Source organism: Malus domestica, chromosome 06 (genome assembly GCF_042453785.1).
Source record: "Malus domestica chromosome 06, GDT2T_hap1".
In the NCBI taxonomy this organism is placed as follows: Eukaryota; Viridiplantae; Streptophyta; class Magnoliopsida; order Rosales; family Rosaceae; genus Malus; species Malus domestica.
In genome coordinates this window covers 9,325,067-9,342,506 of record NC_091666.1, presented here as the reverse complement: position 1 = coordinate 9,342,506, position 17,440 = coordinate 9,325,067, and the positions used below count along the sequence as shown (strand labels likewise).

General features: G+C 37.8%; 1 protein-coding gene across 1 annotated transcript; it reads left to right on the top strand.

Annotated features, from left to right (window-relative positions):
* Positions 1-12,019: 12,019 nt before the first annotated feature.
* On the top strand, positions 12,020-13,078 carry LOC139196783 (uncharacterized). The gene has a single exon (XM_070823125.1). It carries the CDS (start codon positions 12,020-12,022, stop codon positions 13,076-13,078), a length of 1,059 nt encoding a protein of 352 aa, XP_070679226.1.
* The last annotated feature ends 4,362 nt before the right edge of the window (positions 13,079-17,440 follow it).

Genomic DNA, 17,440 nt, shown 5'->3' with positions numbered 1-17,440 from the left:
GTCATATTCATTTGCTTTGGCCAAAGACTTTAGAATCATATCTTAGAGTATTCTCCCTCCACCATGGAAGGTTAGAGATCCCTTGTTGTGCATTCATATGCCTACATGACTAGATAGCTTGACCCCAACAATGCCGTGGACACTCCAAAGGAATGCCGTTGACATGATCAAAGATCAAGGACCTAACCATTAGACATCTATGATGCCTCAGGTCAAAGGACTACTTTGCATATTGCAACCTTAGAGTTCATACATGACATGTATGTTCGAACTCTCTTTTGATCGTAGTTCAGTGTACTCGAGTACTCTTTCGAGCACCTATGTGTTTGCCTTAGTGTCCAACACCAAATGACTTGAGACTAGTTATACTCACGATTGAGTCAACATAACACATACTAGCCTTAGCGGATTGTCAATGCCCAATTAGCAATCCTATGGCTAGGAACGTTTTAGGAATGAATGTAAGAGAAAGGTCTCGATAATCTAACTCATTAGATCACTTATCTCTTAGAACAAATACATTCCTTGGATTCCCTTATTGCTTAAACACATGATACAATAAATAGTGATTAACAATAAGATTTGCCCTCCATTAAACATATAAAAGTTTAACACAACAAGTATTCCAAAAAGCTATTACATCAAATGAGTGGCTTTGTGGGCATACTTCCAACAATCTCCCAAAAAGCTATTACTATGTCATCTACATATAACACTACGAATACAACTGCATCCCCAACGACCTTTTGATAAACACAATTGTCGTCTTCGTTTTGAGTAAAACCAAACGTTTTGATCTCAGTGTCGAAACGATTGTTCCAGCTCCTGGAGGCTTGCTTAAGTCCATAAATGGACATTTGAAGCTTGCATACCTTAGTCTTTTCAGACTTGGACACGAAACCCTCGGGTTGAGTCATATAGAGCTCTTCCTCTAGGTAGCCGTTCAGAAAGGCCGTCTTCACGTCCATTTGCCATATCTCATAATCATGGTACGCAGCTATCGCAAGCAAAATCCGAATGGACTTTATCATGGCTACAGGAGAGAAAGTTTCTTCATAGTCAATCCCTTCTCTTTGCCTGTAACCCTTGGCTACTAGTCTAGCCTTATAAGTCTCCACGTTCCCATCAACGCCTATCTTCCTCTTGAAGACCCATTTGTTTCCAACAGGTACAATACCTTCTGGAGGGTCTACAAGAGTCCAGACCTGATTTTGATACATGGAATCCATCTCGGATTTCATGGCCTCTTGCCATCTCTTTGAATCAATGTCGGACATTGCTTCATTGTAGTCTCTAGGGTCCTCCTTTGTTTCATTGTCACCTAGAAGGTACAATTCATCAAAGTCATTGTCTAAGCCATACCTCTTAGGTGGCTTACTAACCCGTTTAAATCTACGTGGAGCTAGGGGTTCAGGAACAGGATTGTCAATATGTCGAGTGCTCGTTTGTGGTTCATTATTAATCTCATTAATTTCCATCTATTTGCTTATAGTTCCTTTGAGAACAAATTCATCCTCTAGAAACTTAGCAGTTCTGGTGACAAAGACTTTCTGGTCGTCAGGATGGTAGAACTCATATCCCATAGTTTCTTTAGGATATCCCACAAAATAACATCTTACTGATCTCGCTTCAAGCTTAGTAGCTTCAAGCTTCTTGACATATGCTTCACAACCCCAAATCTTAACATGTTTAAGACTTGGCTTTCTTCCATGCCATATCTCATAGGGCGTTTGTGGAACTGACTTGGAAGGTACTCTATTAAGCAAGTAAGCTGCTGTATATAGAGCATATCCCCAGAATGTTACTGGTAGATCAGCAGAACTCATCATAGAACGAACCATGTTCATCAAGGTTCGATTTCTCCTTTCAGAAACTCCATTAAGTTGTGGAGTTCCTGGAGGAGTCCACTGTGATATTATTCCACACTCTTTGAGATAATCTAGGAACTCATTACTCAGATATTCACCCCCTCGATCTGATCTTAGGGTCTTTATCTGTTTCCCAGTTTGCTTCTCAACTTCATTCTTGAATTCTTTGAACCTTTCAAAGGATTCTGACTTGTACTTCATAAGATACACATAGCCAAACCGAGAGTGATCGTCGGTGAATGTGATATAGTAGGAGAAGCCTCCTCTCGACGTAGTAGACATAGGTCCACATACGTCAGTGTGGATTAACCCTAGAATTTCAGTGGCACGCTCTCCTTTTCCAGTAAATGGAGATTTGGTCATTTTCCCTTTCAAGCAACATTCACAAGTACCCATCTGGTCATTACCTAATGGGTGGATATATCCGTCTTTCGACATCTTGCGAATCTTATCAAGGTTCACATGTCCAAGTTTAAGATGCCACATCTTTTCTTGGTTAACATCTTCTCTAGCCCTTTTGGGTTTTGAGGTATTCCTGCTTGCAATACAGTGCATCCCACTATTCGTCTCTAGGTGAAAAAGTCCATCTATCATATTACCATGAGAGATAATACGACCGTTCAAGTATAAAGTGCAACTCATTTTGTCAAACAATACTGAGTGCCCATCTCGTAAAAGCTTAGAGATGGAAATCAAATTCTTTATACATGAAGGAAAATATAAACAATTTTTAAGTTCCAGGACTTCCCCAGAGGGCAGGTTAAGCATGTAGGTGCCTATTGCTTTTGCCGAGATTTTAGTGCCGTTCCCAACTCGCACTATCATCTCCCCATTGCTCAGTGATTTGCTCCCCACTAGTCCTTGCATCGTATTACAGATATGTTGACTAGCGCCTGAATCAAATATCCAGGAATTGGAGCTCACTGTAAAAGAACTCTCTATGACAGAAATAGTCTCTTTAAAAGTTCTTGTCATAAGGCTTGCAATGCGCACCCTGTATTTCTTCTTCCAACGTTCATCCTTTCCACAATGAAAGCATGTTCCTTTGGATTTCTTTGCCTTCTTCTTATGCAACCTTTTCCTTATGTTTGCATTCTCACTCCCACTGTCCATTTTGAAACCTTTTTCAAATCTACAGCACATGTCAATCATCTCTTTCAAAGAATGATCGAATCTATTCACTTTATAGTTTACAATAAACTTAGTGAAATCATCCGAGAGAGATGCAAGGAAAAAGTCTTGGGCCATTTTCCCATCGATGGAAGTTCCTAAACTTTTAAGATCTCTAAATATCTTTTCCACCTTTTGTCCATGTTTATGAACCGATGCCCCCTTTGCCATCTTGGCATTCATTAGACTACAAACATTTGAGAATCGTACATTACTAGTCTCATTGTCATGCATCTTATGCAAACTTTCAACCATGGCACAAGAAGTGTCCATGTGCTTATGTAGCTTCATAAGCTCCTCACTAAGTGAAGTAAGGATTAAGCATTTGGCTTGTAAGTCATCCTCATAGTGTCTAACATAATTTTGACACTCCTCCTTTGAAGCTAGTTTCGTAGGAGGTACATGAGGAGGGGATTGCTTAAGCACATACAATATGTCTTTCACCTTTGAGACATTCTCAATATGGCGATACCAAGCAAGGAAACGTTGGCCCTTAAGGCCACTTTTGTCAAGTATAATGGTGGGTATAATTTTAGGCATGTCGTTCACTACATAACATAACAGAAATCGTATTAGATTGTTTGTTTAAAACTATTTGATTGGGTCTTTTAATCAAATAGTACCACCCACTATTTTTGGCAAATTCCACATCCCTCAATAGAATTCGAGAGTTATATTGAACTCTTAGCGGGTTATGGGAGACTCACCATTACCAAGCCCACCTCACGATGATACGATGTTTGGCTAGCAAAAATAATGATGAGAGAATAACGCATTATTCATTTACAACTTTTGTAATTACCCATCCGTTTGGCCTCTAGAGAATGTTGCCTCACGATGATACGATGTTGGCACCATTGCACTTAGTTTAAGTTATTCCCACCATGCTTAGTGTGTGAAGGGGTTCAAGAATAGCCTCACGATGATACGATGTCGGCTACCCTCGTTGCCTACACTCACCTCATCATATGTTTATGGACTCCTCCTGGATGTAAGCACATACTTTGTACTCCCCCATGATAGGGTGAAGCCGGTGCATGAGTCACAAACGCTTGGAGCCCACCACGGTGGAAGGCCTACGAAGAGATATTCTAAACATCTCTCGCTTATCAACTTAAATCTTCATTTTGAAGGAGTTGTTTTGGGCTACATCAAAACATTTTAATCACATTAAAAGAACTTGGGCCTATCACAACTATTGGTCCAAGTTAATATGAATTAGTAGCATATAATACTCCCACTGTTTCGTTGAAACAAGCGAGACTATATGGAACTACTAACGAATGCATTGCATCCTCATATGGACTATATAGTCATATTAGGTTTTAGGATGATTATGAACCGATTAATTTGATCCAACACGAGCCTTGTGTTGGACCTTGGGTTTAAGGTAGATAGTTGTTGATTTTAGTTACGCGTTTAATCTAATTAAACCGTTATTTCCTATTGGGCGTTGGACCCAACTATTCCATTTTGCATACATATAAACAAAAGGAATACATGAAATAATAAGAAGGGCTTATGCCCTTTTACAACACAAATCAAATGATGGACTTATGTCCATTTACAACAAATTGAATTAATCAAATTACATTCAAATCTATACTACTAAAACCCAAACATTCATAATGTATATCGGCCAATCACATAGCTCAATTATCGTGGCCTTTGGTTCATAATCACCATTTTCTTAATCAATCATATTAACTAAGAAAACAACTTTAAACAATTGGTTTTTGGATCCATAGAATTGATTTAAATGGAACTAAATGAAATGAAAATCCAATTCTCATTAAAGAGACAAAACAATTTTGTTCTCATCCTTTTGGGCCAATAGGAAACTATGACCACAACAATTGGGCCATAATGCAAATACAAAAACTTTTGGGGTCACTTTGTAAAAACACAATAGTCCACAACTTCATGTAATTACAACTAGATCCCAAAATTTTAATAATGTAAAAACATCATTAAAGGATCAAAACAATTTGTCCTTTAGAGTTTTAGGGCCTTAACGTAAAAACGTAAACTTTTGGGCCAAAATGCAAATACACAAAAGTATCTAAAACTTTATGTAATTGCACAAAAGGCCCCAAAAGTACCCCCACTAGGGGTGGCCGGCCATTTAATGAAAAATTGAAAAATTTCTAAAAAGTTTTTGCAAGTTGATTTTGGTGGGTGAGGTAAAGGTGATTTGGATAGGTTTGTAAGAGATTTTTGTCAAACATTAAAACCAACAATAATACTTCACCAATAAACATCACCCATCAATAATAAATCAATAATATACCAAAACTTTATGAAAAACATAAAACTTTTGAATCAAAACTTCAAAACTTTATGTTCTTGGCAAGAACACCAAGAACAATGAAGAACACCATGAAAACTCATAATAGCTCCATGAATGTTTTCATTCATCAAAACCCAATTTTTCACCACTCAAAAGAGGGCTAATATCCTAGGGTACTTAGGGGTTCCAAAAGTCACTTTAAAACCATTTTAACAAGACAAACATGAACCCAAAAAGTCACCCTAAGGATTTGGCCGAATTTCCCAAAACTCATGGCACCAAATTTTAGTTCCAATATTCATGCTTAAATGAAATACATCTACAACATTTGAGATGCTAAATTTTCTAGCAAAATTTATATATTCAAAAGCAAGAACAAAGCTTGTAACATTTACAACATTTAAATCACAAAATATGAACATCACAAAGCCCAAAAGGATTCACCATACACTAGGCCTAGGCTCTGATACCACTTGAAGGAAAAATTTTGTCCTAGCTAAGAACAAGTATGAACATTTGAATACATATGCAAGCTATAAACACTTTAAAGTAGGCATGCATCCAAAAACAATTCATAAAACCCATGACTTTCAAAGCCTAGTATATGGTGAACCAAAATAAACTCTTTAACAACATTAAAGAGAAAGAAGAATTTAGTGATTCTTTACCCTTGAAGCTCATCCTTGATTACACAAGGGATTCACCCAAGTGGAGGGCCTTCAAGTCACCTCCAAGCTCCTTGAATCCTCCTTGTGTTTTCCTCCCTTTAGTGCTCCTTTGGAGATTTGAGGAAATAAGGATTTGTTCTCCAAAACACCAAAAGCTTGATGTCTCTAAGTCTCTTCACCAAGGTTGTATCTTGTGAAGATGAAATGGATGACTAAGGGAAGAAGAGATTGCTAGATGTCCCTTCCCTTAATGGCCGGCCTCCCTAGAAGAAAATGGAGAAAATGTTTCACCCAATTTCAACAAGAAGAACCCTAATGAGAAAATTGCTATAAAGTTGCTTTTATAACATTTTCTTTGGTGAGTGGCAAACTTGTAATTAAGCAAACTTGCCCATTCACCCTAATGGCCGGCCTCTCCTTGTTATTGGGATAATTTGCCCATTTTGTTTTTGTTGTCATACAACTTAAACATAATGGGCCTTTTGGACCAAAACGCTTTTGGGCCCCGAAACCCAAAACCAACATATAAGCCCAATACGAACCTTTCGTAAAATTAATTAACTAATTAATTAATCTTGACCATTCTTCAATTAAACCATTTAATTGCTTATCCATTTCATATAATTTCTTCACATACATCCTTACTCGGTGTACGATCCATTAGGTTCCAATTAGCGAGGCAGTGGGCGATGTTACTCTTAACTATCGATTGTGAATTGAAACCACATTTCAATTCTCCCTTTAATGATTAGTGTTAACTAATCATTTGGGCTTCCACAAACCATGAGTGACACCTAGCAGTATGTCATGGTTACCCAAGCTAAGTAGAATTGGTTGGAGAACCTATCCAGTTACAACTACAATGCAATACGGTCCTTCTCTAATACAATACTCTTAATCACATTGTTTAAGTGATAGTTTGTTTCATGTCTACTATCCAATGTGATACTTTCCTATATGATTCCCTTGAATATGATTTGGAACAAACTTCCTAAGTCATATTCATTTGCTTTGGCCAAAGACTTTAGAATCATATCTTAGAGTATTCTCCCTCCACCATGGAAGGTTAGAGATCCCTTGTTGTGCATTCATATGCCTACATGACTAGATAGCTTGACCCCAACAATGCCGTGGACACTCCAAAGGAATGCCGTTGACATGATCAAAGATCAAGGACCTAACCATTAGACATCTATGATGCCTCAGGTCAAAGGACTACTTTGCATATTGCAACCTTAGAGTTCATACATGACATGTATGTTCGAACTCTCTTTTGATCGTAGTTCAGTGTACTCGAGTACTCTTTCGAGCACCTATGTGTTTGTCTTAGTGTCCAACACCAAATGACTTGAGACTAGTTATACTCACGATTGAGTCAACATAACACATACTAGCCTTAGCGGATTGTCAATGCCCAATTAGCAATCCTATGGCTAGGAACGTTTTAGGAATGAATGTAAGAGAAAGGTCTCGATAATCTAACTCATTAGATCACTTATCTCTTAGAACAAATACATTCCTTGGATTCCCTTATTGCTTAAACACATGATACAATAAATAGTGATTAACAATAAGATTTGCCCTCCATTAAACATATAAAAGTTTAACACAACAAGTATTCCAAAAAGCTATTACATCAAATGAGTTGTGGGCATACTTCCAACAACTAACACTTTAACTAATTAAATTGAATGCAACATTTTCATTTGGTTTTTGTATCCATAAAATTGATTTAAATGGAGCTAAACAAAATGAAAATCCAATTCTCATTTAAAGAGACAAAACAATTTTGTTCTCTACCTAATTTGGGCCAATATGCAATAACCATAACTTTTGGGCCGTAAAGCAATTAACCTCAACTTTTGGGCTATATTGCAAAACTTTTGGGGTCACTTTGTAAAAACACAAAAGTCCACTGCTTCACGTAATTACAACTAGAACCCAAAATTTTAATAATGCAAAAACTTCATTAAAGGAGCAAAACAATTTGTCCTTTAGCGTTTTTGGACCTAAACGTAAAAACGTAAACTTTTGGGCCAAAGTGCAAATACACAAAAGTATCAAAACTTTATGTAATTGAATAAAAGCCCCAAAAGTACTCCCACTTGAGGGAGGGCCGGTTTTGGAGAAGAGAAAAAGGGAGTGGAGATAAGTCCACAAAAATTTGGAAATTTTTTCAATAATGTCATAAAGCCTTGCAAGTGGAATTTGGTTGTTGTGAATCATAAAACCATGCATGTGGTGTGTAAGGTGTGTAAGGTGTGTAACTCTTACACACCCATCACAATTTCTATCACCTTTCAAAATAAATGTTTTGGTGATAGAAAATTCACATCAACCAACACAAAACAAAGACTTTATGAAATTATCCAAAACTTTGAATCAAAACATCAAACCTTATGTTCTTGGCAAAAATGTCAAGAACAATGAAGAACACTCATGAAAAACCCAAAATTTTTCCATGAACATTTTTCACCCAAAAACATTCCAAAACCATTCAAACTTTAGGGAAATAACATCTAACCAAACTAGGGTACATAGGGGTTCCAAAAGTCACCTTAAAACACTTTTAACAAGTCAAACAAGAACCCAAAAATCCACCCTTCGGATTTGGCCGAATTTTCCCAAAAGCATGGCACCAAATTTTAGCTCCAATATTCATGCTCATATGAACTACATCTACAACATTTGAGATGGCAAATTTTCTAACAAAATTTACATTCAAAGAAACAAGAATAAAGCTTGTAACAATTACAACTTTTAAATCACAAACTATGAACTACAAAACCCAAAAGGATTCACCAACTACTAGACCTAGGCTCTGATACCACTTGAAGGATAATTTGGTGAAAACATGTTCTTTTGAATAACATCTATAGCATGCATTTAACAATTAAAAGGCGGAATCATGCTTGCATGCATTCAAAAACAAAACATTACCCATGAAATTCAAAGCCTAGTAGATTGGTGAACCATTAATCAACTCAAAACAAAGTGAGTTGAGATTTATACCTTTGTAGATTCCTCTTTGCATAAGCAAAGGCTAATCACCCAAAGAGAGGGCCTTCATTCCTTGCATCTTAAATCTATGGATTTGGATGGATGAAAAGGTTTCTCCAAGTTCCCAAAATTGAGAACCTCTAAGTCTCTTCACCAAGGTTAGATTGGAGAAGAAATGAGTGACCTTGAAGTAGTGGGATTGCTAGATGCACCCTCCAAGGGGCCGGCCTCTTTAGAGAGAAATAGAGACATGTTCTCTCCAATTTTCTCCAAAACAAACCCTAAATGAATTTTGGCTATAAAGTCATATTTATACCTTTATTCATTTGAGTGGCAAACTTGTAAATAAGTCCAAGTTCACTACCCTTAACAATATGGCCGGCCTTAGGGTGTATTTGGGTTGTTTGGGCCTTTGTGAATATTTAGTCATTAAGTTGTCATACAACTTAAGTCAATGGGCTTGACGTTCGAAGCCCATTGGGCCTTAAGGTCCAAAAACTATCCCGAGGTCTTTAACGAACTTATTCGTTTGATTAATTAACATATTAATTAATCCTTGCCATAAATAATTAAACCATTTAATTATTCTTACTCATCTCCATTGTTTCTTCAATCTTCACCTTACACGGTGTATGATCCATTAGGTTCCTTTCAGCGAGGCAGTTGGCGATTAAAACCATTTCACATTGATTGTGAATTGAAACTTACTTTCAATTCTCCCTTTAGTGATTACACACGTTTAGGGCTTCCACAAACCATGAGTGACACCTAGCAGCATATCATGGTTACCCAAGCTAATCAGAAGAGGTGGAGAACCTATTCAGTTTAGGATTACAAATGCAATACGGTATTTCTCTAATACAATACTCTTGACCACATTGTTTGGTTTGATAGTTTATTTATTCATGTCTACTATCCAATGTGATTCGTGTGCTTATATGATTACCTTGAATGTGATTTGGAACGCTTTCCTAAATCTCATTCATACTTTGGCCAAAGATTCTTAATCATATCATAGAGTATTCTCCCTCAAACGGTTTGAAGGTTAGAGATCCCTTGTTGCGCATTCACTTGCCTCCATGACTAAGTGGCTTAACCCCAATGATGCCGTGGACACCCCGATGGGGTGACTTTGACATAATCAAAGATTAAGAACTTAACCACAAGACAACTGTGATGCCTCAGGTCAAAGGACTACTTTGCATTATCCCAACCATGAGTTCTCATGTGACATGAATATGAGAACTCATCGTTGATCGTGTTCAGTGAACTCATTCTCTATTGAGCACCTACGTACTTGTCTTGATGTCACACACACCAATGACTCGAGACTAGTCACTCTCCCTGAGAGAAGACACAGTACGTACTGATCTTAACAGACTGTCAATGCCCAATTGGCAATCCTATGATCAGGAACGTTTAGGATGTGTCTACGAAAGAATGGTCTCATGAATCTAACTTCTTTAGATCGCATTCTCCCAATCACATATTCCTTGGACTTTATCGTTTAAGCATATAACATTTATATGAGACGGCTCAAACAATAATCTTTACCCTTTATATTAAACTAGATTAGTTTAACATGTGAAATGTCCGTAAAGTATCATCACATGATTGGTTTTAGGGCACATTTCCAACAGTTGTTTCTTATAAATATAGCACAGGTCGTGGTCACGACTGTTGTGGTGGTGGTTGGCATCCTCCTAATTCCAACCGTCATCGACATTGATCTTCTCATCAGACCCATCATGGCTCCTCCAGTGATTTTTGACCTCCTCTGCTTCCCACACCGGCATCGCCCCTACCTCAGTTAAACTTTGACTATGGTAAGCCCTATGAACTTTGTGACAAACCTGGTCATAAAGCCAAGACATGTCCGCAACGTGGAAATTTTGCATACCTTGCAACCACCACTACTGCTCATCCATTCCTTGGGTCATTGATTTCGGAGCTACCCATCACATGACTAATGATCCGTCTCACCTCACTCAAGTTCAACCTTACACAAGTATTGATTCAATCATTGTGTTGTGGGCAATGGAGAGCACTTACCTATCTTTCATATTGTCAAATCCTCCATTTCTGTCTCACACGTCTCTTTTTCTCTTAAAGATGTGTTGAATGTTGCTCCCATAAAAAAGAATCCATTGTCGATTTGTAGATTCTATCATGATAATAATTGCTATTTTCAGATGGATGATATATGTTTTCGTTTGAAGGACAAGAAAACGGGATAAATACTTCTTATTGGGCATAACTATGGTGATCTCTATTATATTCGGGCTGCTTTTCACATCTCTCCCAAGCTTTTGTTCTATGGCGAACAAACAACTCGAGATATGTGGCATGCTTATTGAAACCGGTTTGTATGGATGGGTTGTATGTATGAGTTGTCATCCTCACTTTTAGCTAAGTCATAGGCTAAAGTCACTTTCCATAACTTGTCATTCACCTTACATCAACCTTTCTTAGTTGCTTGTAAAAAATTCTTTACTTGTAATTTGCTTTTTGCTTTTCCACTTGTTAGGGCAGATTTTAGGGATTGTGTTTGTGTAGTTATCCTACAATCTATTGTAGCTTTCTTTTGGCTCTCTATAAGAGTTGCCTTCACTCTCTTGTAACATTCATAATGAAATATATAACAAATATTGAAACCAAAACTCAACATGGTATCAGAGCAGGAACCATAGGGTTCTGACTCTGTTCCTTTTTTTTTTTACTTCTTCATTTGCTCATCATCGATAGAGATGGCAGAAGAAAATGTGTCTAGTGCCGAGAGTTCCTCATCCTCCTCCCTAAACTTAACCCAAAGGGTTAAGAATAATCCAAATCAACGACTCTGCTCAGTGCTACTAAAGGAGTTCCACTACCTTTCTTGATCAAGAGCTGTGTCACTTGCTCTAGGAGGAAGATCGAAGCTAGGGTTTATCAATGGAATCTCAGAGCCCCCAGAATCCACTTCACCAACTTACGATGCATGGCATACTACTGATCAGCTGGTCATGTCCTGGTTACTTAATTCCATGGAGCCAAAATTGTCTGAGCTTTTCAACTACTTAGAGTCTTCCCCTCTCCTATGGGAGTCTGTCAAAGACATGTATGGCAGCCAAAACAACTCAGTTCGCATCTTTCAACTGAAGAAAAGTGTGGCTAGTTTAAAGCAAGGCGATCACTCATTTGTTCAACACCTTGGAAGTATGAAATCCATGTGGAATGAACTCGATATGTATCGTCCACACATGACTGATTCCGCTGTGCTACTGAAGAGGGCTGATGAAGGCAAGGTTTTTCAACTCTTAGCAAGCTTGGGAGCGGAGTATGAAGACTTGCGTAGTCACTTGTTAATGACTCAAGAGCTGCCCTTCTTTACCACTGTGTGTCATGCAGTCCAAAGAGAAGAAACTCGACGAAGAATGATGAACGTTGAGCCCAAATCCAACTCTGAAGCTAGGGTTTTCACGACAACTCACAATGCAAGTGGTGATAGGGTGCTTGGCAAGAAAGCAAACTGGAAATGTTCTTATTGCAACATGAAGGGACATTTGAGAGAAAAATGTTGGATTCTTCATCCGGAGTTAAAGCCTAAGTTTGATAGGGAAGGCAAAATGATCAAAGATGGGAAGGGTGGAGTCACTCCAAAAGCATTTCATTCAGCATGTTCCTCAACTGATAGGATGGCCAATTTCTTAACAAATCATGTGTCCTTGATCAACGAGTTTGTTGCTTTTCTTCAAAAGAAGCAAAGAAGCACTGGACCTGATGAAATGACACCTGAAAACCCTACTGCAATGCTAGGGAAATTTGCTGGATTCTTGGCTGACTCGGAGAACACATCGAAAGGCAATATTCCAAGTATTATCAGTGCCATTTCCACTGCTTTTAATGTAAATGTTACACATGATTTTTTTATTATTGACTCTGGTGCCACTGATCATATAACTAATAAACCCTCTAGTCTCCATGATTGTCAAAGAACTATTGATCCAATTCATGTGTCTGTTGCAAATGGGAAAGGGGAACCTATTCTAGGGAAAGGAAAGATTAGATTGCTAAGTGAGCATACTGATTCCACTGCTCTCTAAGTACCTTTTTTTCCTTTTTAGCTCTTGTCAATAGGAAAAATCACAAAAACCTTAGACTGTCTTGCCATATGATGAACATGTGATTACCAAGTTGTTTCCCATCCCTCAGAACATGTGATGACCTAGTTGTTTCCCTTTTTTTGTAAAAACACACTGGAGTGTGAAACTTGTCAAATGTCAAAAGCCACTAGACTTCCTTTTGTTTCCTCTAATTCTAGAACTAGTAAACTTTTTGAGCTTGTTCACTCTGATATTTGGGGTCCTTCTCATGTAGAATCCTTTGATGGGTATAGATATTATGTTACATTTATTGATGACTATTCTAGAGTAACCTGGTTGTATCTTTTAAAACTTAAAAGTGATTTGTTTGATGCTTTTAAGGACTTTCACAATCTAATCACCAATCAATTTTCATCTAAGTTATATATGTTAAGATCATATAATGGTACCGAGTACACTTCCAATAACTTGAGTAATTACTTGAGCAATCATGGCATTTTGCATCAAACTAGCTATGTTGGTACACCACAACAAAATGGTGTGGCAGAGAGAAAGAATCAAGACTTATTGGAGAAGACTCGATCACTTATGATCCAAATGAATGTTCCTAAGAAATTTTGGTCTCAAGCTCTACTCACTGCCACTTACATCATTAATAGACTGCCAACTCGGGTGTTGAATACTAAATCTCCTTTTGAAGTCATGAAGGGCAGGCCTATAAGCTTGTCTTACCTCAGGACCTTTGGTTGTACTTGTTATGTGCACATTCAAGCTCTCCATCGTGACAAACTCGACCCTCAAGCTGTCAAATGTGTGTTTATGGGATACGCCAGTTCTTAAAAGGGTTACAAAATGTACAACCCTAACACGGGGAAGTTGGCAGTCTATAGAGATGTGCGATTTGATGAATATTCACCTTATTTCCACAAAAGGTTGGGGACTAATGCTAATATGGAAGATCTTGTGGATCTATTTCCACTACCTATTCTAGCAGAAATTCATGAAGTCACTCCTGCTCATATCAGCACTGATAATTCTCAACTCACTAAGAGTGTAACTGATGCAGTGCCAAGGTCCTCTGAACCATCAGAAGCTCAACCAAATCAACAAGCTATAAGTGCACGAAGAAGAAATCCTACATGAGATAGACATCCACCAGTGAGGTTACAAGAGTATGTTACTTACACTGCAAGGCATCTTATCTCTGCAGCCATTTCTTATCACAGATTCTCATCTTCTCATATTTCTTTCCTTAACAAAGTGTCCCACACTTTCAAACCAAGGAATTTTCATGAAGCCACATGCATGCTTGAGTGGCAAGATGTTATGACTAAGGAGTTTCAAGCTCTGAATGACAACCAGACATGGAGTATAATTGATCTTCCAAATGGCAAGAAGGTCATAGGAAGTAGGTGGATATATAAGACCAAATTCAACTCCAATTGAAGCATTGAAAGACACAAGGCACGGTTAGTAGCTCAAGGCTTTACTCAAACCTATGGCATTGGCTATAAGGAGACCTTTGCTTCTGTTGCCAAAATGAACACAGTGAGGTTATTGTTGTCTATGGCAGTCAATAATGCATGGCCTTTATTCCAAATGGATGTGAAGAATGCATTTCTTCATGGGGATCGTGAAGAAGAAGCGTACATGAAGTTGCCTCCTGGTCATCCAATAGAAAATGAACCCAACAAGGTCTGCAGACTTCACAAAGCCATATATGGTCTCAAACAGTCCCCTCAAGCTTGGTATTCGAAGCTTAGTTCAGTCCTTGAAGCTGCAGGGTTCAAAAGGAGTCATGCTGACTCTTCTTTGTTTGTTTGAAATAGTATTGCTTGCAAATTGGTTATGCTTATATATGTTGGTGACCTAATTATTATAGGTGACAATATAAGTGAAATTAAGACGCTTAAGCAGTCACTTCACCAAAAATTTGCCATTAAAAACTTGGGACCCTTGAAATACTTTCTTGGAATTTAGGTGGCTACCCCTTCAAAGGGATTGTTCTTAAATCAAAGAAAGTATGTTCTCGATCTTCTAGATAAAGCTAACATGATGGAATGTAAACCAACTCGGACACCCCTAGCTAGCAAACTTCGGTGGCATGAAAAAGGTGAACCTTTCTCGAACCCTAGTGTTTATCAGCGAATGGTTGGGAAACTTATTTATCTCACCATTACTAGGCCTGATATCTCATATTCAGTTAGCCTAGCCACTCAGTTCATGCACTTTCCTACTCTAGTTCACTGGGAAATCGTCAAGAGAATACTTCGATATCTCAAGGGCTCAGTAGGAAGGGGGATAATTATGAAGAACAATGGATCAAATCACATCTTGGCCTACACAGATGCTGACTGGTGATAGGATTAAAAGCACACCACAAAGTAGCACACAAATGTCCTATTGATTTTCCTTATTAACACTAAGATTTTTCAATTGTAGCATATGAAAATAAAGGTCTTTCCCGCAGAAGATTGTTTTATCTAACTACCTAAAATGTCACAAAAACTGGGTTGATGTCCCTACTGACTAGCCACCGAAAAATAATTATTAGACTGACTTATACATATCTAAAGTCTACGAAATTTTATATGTAGATACTAGACACACAAAGCTACACTCACACAAATGTTTGGGATTTTTGGAGTTGATTTGCTATTTAAATTAAATCGAACAAAAACAGGATAGAAACAAATTTTAAGTAGTTCACAAATTAAGAAAAACGAGTTAGGGGTATTGCTATCCACCACCAAATAATCATGCAAACATGTTATGTTTCATTCAAATTTTTTTTATTTCCGGATGAAGATGCTCAAGTTGGCTCAATGTTAGAACTCAACCTATTACTCTTTCTTACGTAGTATGTTAAGAGAATGGCGTTTTCAACTTAACTTAGTCCCTAGCATGCAATCTAGAATGGCGTGTTCATAGATTTAACAAGTAGAAATCATTAAGAACGAAAAGAGTTTGAGTCATCACAAGGCATCGTAAGTACTGGCGTTGTCTTACTTATCCTAGAAATTGGTTCACATGTTAATCGCAATTAACAAGTACTACTTTAGAACATATGTAGGTCCTCATTTGACAAGGGCAGGCACACACATACTCATAGCATTAGAATCCTATATATGCTTACTACGTATGCATCCATAGAAAACAAATAAAGAATTCATCAATGAGACAAGTAGTGAACCAAGTTTCATCCATTCATAAAAATAATTTAACGAAATGTCATAACAAAATTGCAATCATATTCGGGGCTTCAAAACAGCCCCTAACTACTAAAAATTTAGTTACACACAATCCTTAAGTTAAAACAAAAGATAGGCATGAGTTTGAGAAGATAGAACCGAAAGAAGAGAATGCCAAGATTTCCTCCTTCCTTTCCTTCCTTCCCCAATGCTGCTTTTAAACCCATTCTTGCTGCATCATTTTCTTCTCCTTAACTCACCCACTAATAGCCATTTAGTGATGACAATAAGTGAGAGGAAATTGTAAAACAATTGTAACTCTTTGGGCAACCTTTATGCCAATTACTCCCACTTAATCCTCATCTTTAATTCCATTTCATCTGATATTTGAGGAGATGTCAGCTGGCTTGTTCTTGGCTGCAAGTTTTATTGGATTTATTGCCTTCAATGTAGTTACAAACTGCACAGCGTCTTGGAAACCTTTCAGTGTTAAAACGGCCATAACTTCTTCTACAAAAATACTATTAACAATCCGCGAAATGTTCCAGAAAATAGACATCCGTAGCTTTCCAAGAATATAAGGCTCATTCTCTAATTCATTCTGAGCTGTTCGCAACTAGCTGACCGGCACTGGCAGTTTTGACAAATTTGTCACTTAATATCCAACTTGTGCTATTTTTCTTTTCTTTGCTTGACAAATCCTACTAAACACAAAAACAAAGTAAATAGCTCAAAAATATAAGGAACTAACTAAGAAAAGACAAGTGAATTTGATGTAAAATATATATAAATATGAGCTTATCAACTGGGCTGGAAATGCCCTTGATCGAAAATCCCCAACAGGTTTTTGCACATTTGTTGGAGGGAACCTTGTCATTTGGAAGAGCAAGAAACAAACTGTTATTGCTCGATCTAGTGCCCAAGCTGAGCATAGGGCTATGGCAGCAGCAGCTTGTAAACTCATATGGTTGAAAGGTCTTCTTTCCGAGCTCGGATTCACAAGCATGGAACCTATGTCCTTGTATTGTGATAACCAAGCTGCCATGTACATTGCCTCCAATCTAGTATTCCATGAAATGACCAAACATATTGAAGTTGACTGCCATTATATTCGTGCTCAAGTTCAGTCCAAGGTGATAGACACCGTGTTCACACGCAGCCATTATCAACT

Excerpts from the sequence above, each read along its gene's own strand:
- LOC139196783 (XM_070823125.1), top strand. The coding sequence starts at position 12,020 with ATGGAGCCAAAATTGTCTGAGCTTTTCAACTACTTAGAGTCTTCCCCT.